This window comes from Bufo bufo, chromosome 1, assembly GCF_905171765.1.
Source record: "Bufo bufo chromosome 1, aBufBuf1.1, whole genome shotgun sequence".
Taxonomy (NCBI): domain Eukaryota; kingdom Metazoa; phylum Chordata; class Amphibia; order Anura; family Bufonidae; genus Bufo; species Bufo bufo.
In genome coordinates this window covers 621,179,710-621,193,877 of record NC_053389.1, presented here as the reverse complement: position 1 = coordinate 621,193,877, position 14,168 = coordinate 621,179,710, and the positions used below count along the sequence as shown (strand labels likewise).

Here is a 14,168-nt window from a genome sequence, read left to right as displayed (position 1 = left end):
TGCATTATATACACATACACTCTGCATTATAGCTGCATTTACCACCCTAGTCTTATACTCGAGTCAATAATTTTTCCCATTTTTTTGGGGTAAAATTAGGGGCCTTGGCTTATATTCGGGTCGGCTTATACTCGAGTATATACGGTAGGTTTTATCCTGAATGTTGGAACTTCTCTTTTTCTTAATGAAACATTGCACTGAACATCAGTAGTCACTTTTCAAAGAAATCTTCGATTGATGTAGACAGATAAATACATAGACAGATAATATAATATAGACAGATAAATACATAGACAGATAATATAATATAGACAGATAAATACATAGACAGATAATATAATATAGACAGATAAATACATAGACAGATAATATAATATAGACAGATAAATACATAGACAGATAATATAATATAGACAGACAGATAAATACATAGACAGATAATATAATATAGACAGACAGATAAATACATAGACAGATAATATAATATATACAGACAGATAAATACATAGACAGATAATATAATATAGACAGATAAATACATAGACAGATAATATAATATATACAGACAGATAAATACATAGACAGATAATATAATATAGACAGACAGATAAATACATAGATAATATAATATAGATAGAATAGATAGAAAGGTAGGCAGGTAGATAGACAATATAAGATACAATAGAGAAAGATAGATTGGTTGGTTGGTTGGTCAGTCAAACGATAAATAGGCAGGCAACACATATAATAGTTATCAAGGACAGTCACCAACCTTCATGCAGAGAGGGTGGGGGGAGTATAAAGTGCCCAAGTATGACCATAGTTTTAGTTTTAAATTGGATATGTGATCTCAGGAAGCTTGCATGAAACACAGTAGCTTTGTTTTCAATGTACTCCAGACTATTATATATTCTAAGAAAAAAAGAAACAATAAAACCCATAAGTCTTATAACAAAACATCACATCACAGATGTAATAAAGGGATTGTCTGACCCTCCCAGCCAAAATAAATTAAGGGCTGGAATATATTTAAAATAAAGAAAAAAATCCCACTCACCTATTAACCCCCACTCACTTCCAGCGCCAAAGTTCTGTCCCCATTGCTTCCAGTCTCCTATGGAACTGTGATGTCCTGTCCGTGGTCATATTCACGTCGATAGGGGAAGCAGTGGGGACAGGCCTTGCGGTGTTGGAATGGAGCTGCTTACAAGAGCTAAGTGGCTTTTCTCTTTATGTTAAAGGGGTTGTTTCATCATAGACAATGGGGGCATATCGCTAGGATATGCCCCCGTTGTCTTATAGGTCCCACCACTGGAACCCACACCTATATTGAGAACGGAGCCCCGCAAGTGAAGGAGGGCACACTGCGCATGTGCAGCCGCCCTCCATTCATTTTCAATGGGGCCGGTAAAAAATAGCTGAGCGCTGGCTCGGCTATTTTCGTCGGCCCCATAGAAATGAATGGGAGCGGGGGCCGCGCATGCATGGTACGCTCCCAATAACGTCTATGGGGAGCCGGCTTAGTGGTGGCCGGACCGGAGACCTCCAGCCACCACCTTGCAGGTGTCCGTTCTCTATATAGATGCAGGTCCCAGCGGTGGGACTCACACCTATAAGATAATGGGGGCATATCCTAGTGATATGCCCCCATTGTCTATGATAAGACAACCCCTTTAGACACATTCCAGCCCTTAATTAAAAGGGATTTTCCAGGATATTGATACTGATGGATAGGTCATCAGTATCTGATAGGTGGGGGTCTGACACCAGGGACCCCCAATGATCAGCTGTTTGAGAAGGCACTGGCGCTCCTCTGAGCCCCGCAGTCTTCTCCGTGCTTACGAAGCATTACACTGTACATTGAATAGCAGCTGTGCTTGGTATTGCAGCTTAACCCCAGTCACTTCAATGAGTCTAAGCTCGATACCAAGCACAGCCACTATACAATGTACTACGCTGTGTTTGGTAAGCAAGGAGAACACGGCGGCGCTCACAGGAGTGCTGGTGCCTTCTCAAAGAACTGATCGGTGGGGGTCCTGGGTGTCAGACCCCCAACGATCAGATAATGATGACCCACAATTAATATTGTAACTTGAGGGACCACTATATGAAAAATATATATATATATATATCTGTTATAAAGTACAATAGATGCAGTGAACACAGGTATGTAGTATAAGCTGCAGTGTACTGATATGTGAGGTACAAGGTATAATAGATGCAGTGTGGGAAGGGCTATGAATGGAGCATTTAGATTCTTGCTTTGGGGCCCAGTGTTTTTTATGTACGCCCCTGGGTATAATGGAAAGATCTGTACCTGTTCTGTGTTTTTGAATCGCACCTGGTTTTGGCTCACAGTCACTGATGTAAAACACTGACCAAACAATGATGTGTGAATCAGGCCTTAACCACCTCAGCCCCCAGTGCTTAAACACCCTGAAAGACCAGGCCACTTTTTACACTTCTGACCTACACTACTTTCACCGTTTATTGCTCGGTCATGCAACTTACCACCCAAATGAATTTTACCTCCTTTTCTTCTCACTAATAGAGCTTTCATTTGGTGGTATTTCATTGCTGCTGACATTTTTACTTTTTTTGTTATTAATCGAAATTTAACGATTTTTTGCAAAAAAATGACATTTTTCACTTTCAGTTGTAAAATTTTGCAAAAAAAACGAGATCCATATATAAATTTTGCTCTAAATTTATTGTTCTACATGTCTTTGATAAAAAAAAAATGTTTGGGTAAAAAAAAAAAATGGTTTGGGTAAAAGTTATAGCGTTTACAAACTATGGTACAAAAATGTGAATTTCCGCTTTTTGAAGCAGATCTGACTTTCTGAGCACCTGTCATGTTTCCTGAGGTTCTACAATGCCCAGACAGTACAAACACCCCACAAATGACCCCATTTCGGAAAGTACACACCCTAAGGTATTCGCTGATGGGCATAGTGAGTTCATAGAACTTTTTATTTTTTGTCACAAGTTAGCGGAAAATGATGATTTATTTTTTTTTTTTTTTCTTACAAAGTCTCATATTCCACTAACTTGTGACAAAAAATAAAAACTTCTATGAACTCACTATGCCCATCACGAAATACCTTGGGGTCTCTTCTTTTTTTTAAATAGACTTTTATTAAAGGAAAAGTACATGTAGACAGTTACAGATTACAAATAAAGCCATTGTCAGTCAAGATATCAAAAACATCAATCCTTCACGGAATACATGCACCTCTCCCAATTTTTCCCCTTTATTTTCTATTCCCCCCTCCCTCTCCCTCCCCCCCTTCATCCTTAAATAATTGACATATCCAACAATGAGACAATTCAATTGCCCTTGCAAAATTTTGAGAATAACAATCCCCATATAACTAACATCTGTAGAAACATATATTATTATTATTGTCTTCTTTATTTCCTCCCTAGAAACACCCTCCCGCCCCCCCCCCCTCCCATTTTTGTCCATCTTGATCGTCTCGGCTACTAGAAACTATACCTACAACAATTTTTTTTATTTTTTTTTGCAGGATTTATAATACTACTTGTTCGCATTATCATACTTTCAATGTACCCAATTGTCCCTTCAAATCTTCCTGTAGGTACCAAGCTGTGAGTTTAAAAGGACCCAACAAGGTGGAATATTCTGAACTACCGATGTACTGTATCATAAAGCTCCTCCATCCTTTATACCATTTTTTACCTACTATTTCCTTTCTGGTAATCGCATCTCTCCATTCTAAAAGAAATATCTGTTTCAATCGGCTCTGCAACATCTCAACACTGGGGACATTCGCCATCAGCCAGTGTGACAATAAGCAGCGCTTTGCCTCCAGCATGGGGTCTCTTCTTTCCAAAATGGGGTCACTTGTGGGGTAGTTATACTGCCCTGGCATTCTAGGGGCCCAAATGTGTGGTAAGGAGTTTGAAATCAAATTCTGTAAAAAATGACCTGTGAAATCCGAAATGTGCTCTTTGGAATATGGGCCCGTTTGCCCACCTAGGCTGCAAAAAAGTGTCACACATCTGGTATCTCTGTATTCAGGAGAAGTTGGGGAATGTGTTTTGGGGTGTCTTTTTACATATACCCATGCTGGGTGAGATAAATATCTTGGTCAAATGCCAACTTTGTATAAAAAAAATGGGAAAAGTTGTCTTTTGCCAAGATATTTCTCTCACCCAGCATGGGTATATGTAAAATGACACCCCAAAACACATTCCCCAACTTCTCCTGAGTACGGAGATACCAGATGTGTGACAATTTTTTGCAGCCTAGGTGGGCAAAGGGGCCCATATTCCAAAGAGCACCTTTCGGATTTCACAGGTCATTTTTTACAGAATTTGATTTCAAACTCCTTACCACACATTTGGGCCCCTAGAATGCCAGGGCAGTATAACTACCCCACAAGTGACCCCATTTTGGAAAGAAGACACCCCAAGGTATTCCGTGAGGGGCATGGCAAGTTCCTAGAATTTTTTATTTTTTGTCACAAGTTAGTGGAAAATGATGATTTTTTTTTTTTTTCATACACAGTCTCATATTCCACTAACTTGTGACAAAAAATAAAAACTTCCATGAACTCACTATGCCCATCAGCGAATACCTTGGGGTCTCTTCTTTTCAAAATGGGGTCACTTGTGGGGTATTTATACTGCCCTGGCATTCTAGGGGCCCAAATGTGTGGTAAGGAGTTTGAAATCAAATTCTGTAAAAAATGACCTGTGAAATCCGAAAGGTGCTCTTTGGAATATGGGCCCCTTTGCCCACCTAGGCTGCAAAAAAGTGTCACACATCTGGTATCTCTGTATTCAGGAGAAGTTGGGGAATGTGTTTTGGGGTGTCTTTTTACATATACCCATGCTGGGTGAGAGAAATATCTTGGCAAAAGACAACTTTTCCCATTTTTTTATACAAAGTTGGCATTTGACCAAGATATTTATCTCACCCAGCATGGGTATATGTAAAAAGACACCCCAAAACACATTCCTCAACTTCTCCTGAATACAGAGATACCAGATGTGTGACACTTTTTTGCAGCCTAGGTGGGCAAAGGGGCCCATATTCCAAAGAGCACCTTTTGGATTTCACAGGTCATTTTTTACAGAATTTGATTTCAAACTCCTTACCACACATTTGGGCCCCTAGAATGCCAGGGCAGTATAACTACCCCACAAGTGACCCCATTTTGGAAAGAAGAGACCCCAAGGTATTCGCTGATGGGCATAGTGAGTTCATGGAAGTTTTTTTTTTTGTCACAAGTTAGTGGAATATGAGACTTTGTATGAAAAAAAAAAAAAAATCATCATTTTCCACTAACTTGTGACAAAAAATAAAAAATTCTAGGAACTTGCCATGCCCCTCACGGAATACCTTGGGGTGTCTTCTTTCCAAAATGGGGTCAGTTGTGGGGTAGTTATACTGCCCTGGCATTTTCCAGGGGCCCTAATGTGTGGTAAGTAGGTAAATGACCTGTAAAAATCCTAAAGGTGCTCTTTGGAATATGGGCCCCTTTGCCCACCTAGGCTGCAAAAAAGTGTCACACATGTGGTATCGCCGTATTCAGGAGAAGTTGGGGAATGTGTTTTGGGGTGTCATTTTACATATACCCATGCTGGGTGAGAGAAATATCTTGGCAAAAGACAACTTTTCCCATTTTTTTTATACAAAGTTGGCATTTGACCAAGATATTTCTCTCACCCAGCATGGGTATATGTAAAATGACACCCCAAAACACATTCCCCAACTTCTCCTGAGTACGGCGATACCAGATGTGTGACACTTTTTTGCAGCCTAGATGCGCAAAGGGGCCCAAATTCCTTTTAGGAGGGCATTTTTAGACATTTGGATACCAGACTTCTTCTCACGCTTTGGGGCCCCTAGAATGCCAGGGCAGTATAAATACCCCACATGTGACCCCATTTTGGAAAGAAGACACCCCAAGGTATTCAATGAGGGGCATGGCGAGTTCATAGAAATTTTTTTTTTTTGGCACAAGTTAGCGGAAATTGATATTTTTTATTTTTTTCTCACAAAGTCTCCCGTTCCGCTAACTTGGGACAAAAATTTCAATCTTTCATGGACTCAATATGCCCCTCACGGAATACCTGGGGGTGTCTTCTTTCCGAAATGGGGTCACATGTGGGGTATTTTTTACTGCCCTGGCATTCTAGGGGCCCTAAAGCGTGAGAAGAAGTCTGGAATATAAATGTCTAAAAAATTTTACGCATTTGGATTCCGTGAGGGGTATGGTGAGTTCATGTGAGATTTTCATGTGAGATTTTATTTTTTGACACAAGTTAGTGGAATATGAGACTTTGTAAGAAAAAAAAATAATAATTCCGCTAACTTGGGCCAAAAAAATGTCTGAATGGAGCCTTACAGAGGGTGATCAATGACAGGGGGGGTGATCAATGATAGGGGGGGTGATCAATGACAGGGGGGGTGATCAATGACAGGGGGGGTGATCAATGACAGGGGGGTGATCAGAGAGTCTATATGGGGTGATCACCACAGTCATTGATCACGCCCCTGTAAGGCTCCATTCAGATGTCCGTATGTGTTTTGCGGATCCGATCCATGTATCCGTGGATCTGTAAAAATCATACGGACATCTGAATGCAGCATGACAGGGGGGGGTGATCAATGACAGGGGGGGGTGATCAATGACAGGGGGGTGATCAGGGAGTCTATATGGGGTGATCACCCCCCCTGGAAGGCTCCAGGGAGACGCCTGTATGTGTTTTGCGAATCCGATCCATCTATCAGTGGATCCGTAAAAATCATGCGGACATCTGAATGGAGCTTTACAGGGGGTTGATCAATGACAGGGGTGTAATCAATGACAGGGGGGTGATCAGGGAGTCTATATGGGGTGATAACCACAGTCATTGATCACGCCCCTGTAAGGCTTCATTCAGACGTCCGTATGCGTTTTGCGCATCCGATCCATCTATCAGTGGATCCGGAAAAATCATGCGGACATCTAAATGGAGCTTTACAGGGGGTTGATCAATGACAGGGGTGTAATCAATGACAGGGGGGTGATCAGGGAGTCTATATGGGGTGATAACCACAGTCATTGATCACGCCCCTGTAAGGCTTCATTCAGACGTCCGTATGCGTTTTGCGGATCCGATCCATCTATCAGTGGATCCGTAAAAATCATGCGGACATCTGAATGGAGCTTTACAGGGGGTTGATCAATGACAGGGGTGTAATCAATGACAGGGGGGTGATCAGGGAGTCTATATGGGGTGATCAGGGGCTAATAAGGGGTTAATAAGTGACGGGGGGGGGGGGGGGTAGTGTAGTGTAGTGGTGCTTGGTGGGACTTTACTGAGCTACCTGTGTCCTCTGGTGGTCGATCCAAACAAAGGGGACCACCAGAGGACCAGGTAGCAGGTATATTAGACGCTGTTATCAAAACAGCGTCTAATATACCTGTTAGGGGTTAAAAAAAACACATCTCCAGCCTGCCAGCGAACGATCGCCGCTGGCAGGCTGGAGATCAACTCTCTTACCTTCCGTTCCTGTGAGCGCGCGCCTGTGTGCGCGCGTTCACAGGAAATCCCGGCTCACGCGAGATGACGCGTATATGCGTCGCTGAGCGCAGGGCTGCCACCTCCGGAACGCGAATCTGCGTACAGCGGTCCGGAGGTGGTTAATATACAGTTGCAGCAGACTTTAAATAGGCACTTAAAGGGGTTTCCTGAGACTTTAATATTGATGACCTATCTCAGGATAGATTACCAATATGTGATCAATGGGGGTCACCCAGACCCCTGCCGATCAGCTGTTTGAGAAGGCAGAAGAGCTTGCAGTCGCTCCGCTGCCTTCTCTCAGCTTTTCCTAGGCCAGTGACAACATGTTCATTGGTCAAGTTGCCTAGGTACAGATCAGCCCTATAGAAGTGAATGGGGCTGAGAAATATACCAAGCACAGCCTCTATACAATGTATGGCACTGTGATTGGTAAGCACGGAGAAGGAGCACTGGTGCCTTCTCAAACGGCTGATTGGCGGGGGTCCCGTATGATGGACCCCCCAAGATCAGATACTTATGACTTATTCTGAGGTTAGGCCATTAGTAAAAAAAAGTCTTGGAAAACCCTTTTAACACAACAAAAGCCATTGAAAAAGTCAAGTTAAAGTTTGGTGCAATTGTGGGGGCAATTTTGTTTTATTATTGCATTGTACTAATTTTGAGCTAAAAATCATTATTTAAATCAGTCTATTAAAAATATGGCATCCTTTTTTCTGTGCACAGCTGAGATGCTCTAGTAGCAGTCTTTTCCATCAGTTGGGGAGCTGACGGGCTCCGTATCTCTGCTCTCTGACATTATAAACACTCATTATAGCTCAGTTCTTATCTTACTAACAAGAATGTGGCTTAAATTAGGGCTCTTTCACACTTGCGTTGTTCTTTTCCGGCATAGAGTTCCGTCGTCGGGGGATTATCCCAATGCATTCTGAATGGAGAGAAATCCGTTCAGGATGCATCAGGACCGGAGCGTTTTTTGGCCGGAGAAAATACCGCAGCATGCTGCGCTTTTTGCTCCGGCCAAAAATGCTGAACACTTGCCGCAAGGCCGGATCCGGAATTAATGCCCATTGAAAGGCATTAATCCGGATCCGGCCTTAAGCGAAACGTTGTTTCGGCGCATTACCGGATCAGACGTTTAGCTTTTTCTGAATGGTTACCATGGCTGCCAGGACGCTAAAGTCCTGTTTGCCATGGTAAAGTGTAGTGGGGAGCGGGGGAGCAGTATACTTACCATCCGTGCGGCTCCCGGGGCGCTTCAGAGTGACGTCAGGGCGCCCCACGCGCATGGATGACGTGTCGCATGGATCACGTCATCCATGCGCATGGGGCGCTCCGACGTCATTCTGGAGCGCCCCGGGAGCCGCACGGACGGTAAGTATACTGCTCCCCTGCTCCCCACTACTACTATGGCAACCAGGACTTTAATAGCGTCCTGGCTGCCATAGTAACACTGAACGCATTTTGAAGACGGATCAGTCTTCAAATGCTTTCAGTTCACTTGCGGTGTTACGGATCCGGCGGGCACCTCCGGCAAATGGAGTACACGACGGATCCAGACAACGCAAGTTTGAAAGAGCCCTAAGTGTTTATGACCTCTTCGTAGTTTAGAGATAAGGTTTATTAGATGACCAACATAAAGTACCTGTCACACAGCTAGAAAAACAGTTAACCCTTTGTGACAGAACGGCTAAATTTTTTTAACAAAGGCCAATTGAAAAAATTATGATTTAGCCAAAAATTAGTAAAATGTAACCATAAAAAATTGCCTCCTAAGCCTTTAACACATAACATTTCATGTTAATGATTACTACATCTTTTAACATTTTAACATTACACTACCACATACTACTTTTTTTTTAATTACTGATCCTACTAAGATTACGTGCAAATGTGTGTTAGACAATATTAGAAATAACCTAAACTCCACAAATGATAATAGATAAACAATGCATACCAAGTTATAATTCTACTGTGTTGATCCAGAGGAAGACAAAAATGCTAAGGTTAGCATGCATGCTCGGTCTTGTCTCCCTCTCTGTTCCTCGGGGTATGCAGCAATGCTAGTGAGTTGAGCTCGCTGGTCCTGGAGCTGCAACATCTTTTCTGCTTGTCAGAGGAGATGCTAAACAAACAATTGCAATAATGCTGTCTTACCCGGTCAGAACCAGAGAACCAGAGAAGGAGCAGAAAAAGCAATAAGAGTGAGAATGCATGTCCACCTTGGCACATTTACTGAGGTGGACACAGTAGATAACAATAGAACAGCAGTTGGTGCTATATTAATATCCCTGAATTATCTAGGGATATAAGCATTTGTTAATGTGTCAATATAAACATGTTTATAATAGGCTGTATTTAACAATAAACAATTTAACACATTTTGAGTGGGATAGCCCTTTTAATTCCAGCAGAACTAGAGGGTGAATGCATCCAGACGTGGGGATTTGTGTTCTTTCGTCTTTTTGACAGCACTTCTTCCTGGGTTAAGATTACTTTCACACTAATGGCAGGGGACTCCGGCAGGCTGTTCCAGCGGGTGAACAGCCTGTCGGATCCGTCCTGCCGCTAGTTCACGTGTGACCCCGGACTGCCGCTCCGTCCCCATTGACAATAATGGGAGCGGGTGCGGAGTTCCGGCGGCAGCACACGCCAAGAGGCAGCGTGACTAAAAGTACTGCATGCAGTACCTTAGCAGGAATTTACATTACACCTAATCATGTCACCTACTTTGAATTTTCCTGCGAAAATTCAGTGGAGATGAAGGCATTTAATACATGTGACTTTTCTCCATCCTCGTCCACCATTACACCCAGGTTATTTCTAACGAGGGCCTACACTTTTAAAGAGTCATTGTACGTTCACACAATTTAATTTAATTTAATTTAATTTCTAAATCACTTAATTTAAAAAATATGTCTGCATCCACCTAAAAAAAGCTGTAAAGTCATGGTCACTAGGGGTCTCATGTCCACCTAAGTTGCAAGACCCGTCCCTGGTAACAAAGACACAGAGGAGGGTTGAGAGGAAGTGGGGACGTGTCACAGCTACGGTACCTGAGATTGTGAGCCTGATAAAACAACTGCTTCTACAGTGCTTTTCAACACCACAGGAGCCTTTCTGTAAGTGTGATTTATCCCTTCTTATCTGTTCTGTGAGTTCCAGAGCTGCAACAAACATACTGGGAAGTAAAGGGTGTATTAGACTGCCAGATTTTCTGACAGATGATCACTAAGGAATGTTCCTGTGAATGCTCATTAGCGATCATCTGGCAGTCTAATACTGCCTCCAAATGAAGTATGCTTAAAAATCACAATGGTGCCGGCAGCAGATTGCGCTGTGTAATAGCCACCTGCTGTTGGCACACCGCTGCCCTGCCTGGGGACGAGCAATGGCATAGCGATCACTACTTCCCATACCACATATAATAGCAGTGGTGTCCTCTGCTAGCTATCTGACAATGCCGGTAGAGAACACTTCCCTCCCAACAATTGTCTGCAGTCTCGGGGTGTCTAATACACCCTTAAGGGAAGGGATGTCTCAGTAGTACAGAGCTGGCAGATAGGATGCCCTCTGCTTCTGAGTGAAATACATCTAGCTGTGCAGCTTAAACAGGGAATATTATGGCTGAAAAAAACTTTACGGAAGTCCAAACATAACTGTTAATAATAATCTTTATTTATATAGCACCTACATGTTCTGCAGCGCTTTAAATTGGGAGTTTCAAGTATAAACAGAGTCATAAATAACACAGCAGCAAACAGGTCAACAATTGAAACAAAAGGAATGAGGGCCCTGCTCGGAACAGCTTACAATCTATGAGGAGATGGGGTTGGAAGGTGGAAGTGTTTGTTTTGTACAATAGTCCAGTCATCTTAACACAATAGGGGAGTAGATATAAGGCTGCATGAGCCAGTCATCAGAAAATATCTGTAGTGCCTCTGAGTGCATGGTGGTGTGGTGGATGCTGATAAATCAGGTTCAGAGGAGTAATGTCACGGAACCATGAACCAGACGTACAACAAGAGATAAGTGAAAATAAGAAGGCTTTATTGAAAATAAAGCTGTAAAGCAAAAGTCCAAACGAATGGTGAAACCGAAGCAGAGTCTTTGAGAGGCCAGAGATCAGGAACCAGAAGGGTAGTCAGACGAAGCCAGGATCAGGAACCAGCAAGGTAGTCAGACGAAGCCAGGATCAGGAACCAGCAGGGTAGTCAGACGAAGCCAGGATCAGGAACCAGAAGCAGCAGCAGTCTTAGAAGCATGTGAACACAGGAGGACCAAGCAAGGAACTGAAGCCACAGACCTCCTATATATATGAGCTAGGCATCCAGCTCCTCCCAGTGGGAAGGAGGAGCCGCAGGGTGGAAGGCTACAAGAAACCCAGAAACCAAGATGGCCGCCAGCACATGTCAAACGAAGGAGAACAGCAAGAAGGTAAGACCATGACAGTACCTCCCCCTCAAGGGCCCCTCCTCCGCGGAGCAAAAAATGGTTTCTGAGGGAAGCGTGCGTGGAAGGCTCGGAGCAAGGCAGGAGCATGGACATCTGCGGAGGAAACCCAGGAACGCTCCTCTGGACCATAACCACGCCAATGGACCAAAAACTGCACCCGACCGCGGACCAGGCGTGAGTCCAGGATATTGCTCACCTCATACTCCTCATGATTGCCCACTCGGACCGGACGAGGCCGAGGAACCGAGGAAGTGAAACGATTACACACCAGTGGCTTCAACAGGGAGACATGAAACACGTTAGAGATCCGCATGCCAGGAGGAAGCGCAAGGGCATAGGCTACCGGGTTTACCCTGCGAAGCACTCGGAAGGGACCAACAAAGCGAGGCGCCAGCTTGGGAGTGGGCACTCGAAGGTTGAGGTTGCGGATGGACAACCATACACGGTCTCCGACCTGGTAGGAAGGAGCAGGCGCTCGTCTGCGATCAGCCTGGAGTCTCTGGCGCTGCGCAGAGACCTCAAGGGACTTCTGGATCTGTACCCAAGAAGCACGTAGGACGGAAAGGTGATCCTCCACAGCCGGAATATCCTGGGGAGAGAATACCTCCGGTAACACGGCAGGTTGGAACCCATAATTGGCCATGAAGGGAGACGTCCCAGAGGAAGAGTTCACCGCCGTGTTCCTGGCAAACTCAGCCCAAGGCAGAAGGTCAACCCAATTGTCTTGGTGATCGGAGACATAGCAACGAAGGAATTGCTCCAAGGCCTGATTGGATCGTTCTGCGGCCCCATTGGACTGAGGGTGGTAGGCCGAGGAGAAGGAGAGATGAATCCCCAACTGGGAGCAAAAGGCGCGCCAGAACCTGGACACAAACTGACTCCCCCGATCCGACACAATCTCCTTGGGCAAACCGTGCAACCGGAAGACCTCCCTGGCAAAAATCGTGGCCAACTCTTGTGCAGAGGGTAACTTCTTGAGAGGAACACAGTGGCACATTTTGGAAAACCGATCCACAATCATGAGAATGACCGTATGGCCTCGGGATGCAGGGAGGTCCACAATGAAATCCATCCCCAGGTGTGACCATGGGCGCTCCCCGGTGGCTATGGGTTGCAGAAGGCCCAACGGAAGGTGCCGAGGGGACTTACTCTGGGCACAAACGAGCATGCCGCTACATATGCGGCGATGTCGGAACGTACGGAAGGCCACCAGAACAGACGTGAAACAGCCCAGGACAGCTGATTCTTTCCAGGATGCCCCGCGGTCTTGGAGTTATGGTAGGTTCGCAACAACCGAGTGCGCAACTCCTCAGGCACAAAACATCTGCCGTTGGGTCTCCCAGAGGGAGCACCAGATTGAGCCGCCAAAATCTGCTCACCCAGGGGAGAGGTCAGGCTGGTGCGAATGGCGGCCAGGATCTGATTCGGAGGTATGACCGAAGTCGGAATCGACTCCTCCCTGGACAGCTCAGAGTACTGCCGTGATAGGGCATCCGCCCTGATGTTCTTGGAACCGGGTAGGTAGGAGACCACGTAATTAAAACGTGACAAGAACAGAGCCCATCTGGCCTGACGTGGTGTCAATCTCTTGGCCTCAGAAAGGTAGGTCAGATTCTTATGGTCCGTCAGGATGAGAACCGGAACCACCGAACCCTCGAGCAAGTGCCTCCATTCTTTAAGGGCCTGCACGATGGCCAATAACTCCCTGTCACCAATCTGATAGTTGCACTCCGCGGAAGACAGTTTCCGGGAGTAAAACCCACAGGGAAGCAGAGGACCCTCTGGTGTTCTACGCTGAGACAGAAGGGCGCCTACTCCCGTCTCAGACGCGTCCACCTCGAGGACAAAGGGCAACCCAGGGTTGGGATGCGACAGAATCGGAGCCGACACAAAAGCGGACTTTAGGGCCTCAAAAGCTCGGATGGCCTCGAGCGGCCAGACCTGGGAATTACTGCCCTTCCTGGTCAGATCCGTGAGAGGCTTGGCCAGCATGGAAAAGTCCCTGATGAACTTCCGATAATAATTGGCGAAGCCCAAAAAGCGCTGCAGGGAACGAAGACCACTGGGCTGGGGCCACTGTAAGACAGCCGAAACCTTCTCAGGATCCATGGAGAACCCCTCAGCGGAAATGATGTAACCTAAGAAGGTTACCTGGGATCGGTGAAATTCGCATT

General features: G+C 45.0%; 1 protein-coding gene across 1 annotated transcript in view; it reads right to left on the bottom strand.

The window, feature by feature from the left end:
* The window catches only part of TERB2 (telomere repeat binding bouquet formation protein 2), an 86,359-nt gene that overhangs the window by 18,843 nt on the left and 53,348 nt on the right, over positions 1-14,168 (bottom strand). Inside the window, exon 3 of the mRNA XM_040414668.1 lies at positions 773-912. Coding sequence (XP_040270602.1) covers positions 773-912 — 140 coding nt within the window. The remainder of the gene's footprint in view (positions 1-772; positions 913-14,168) is intronic.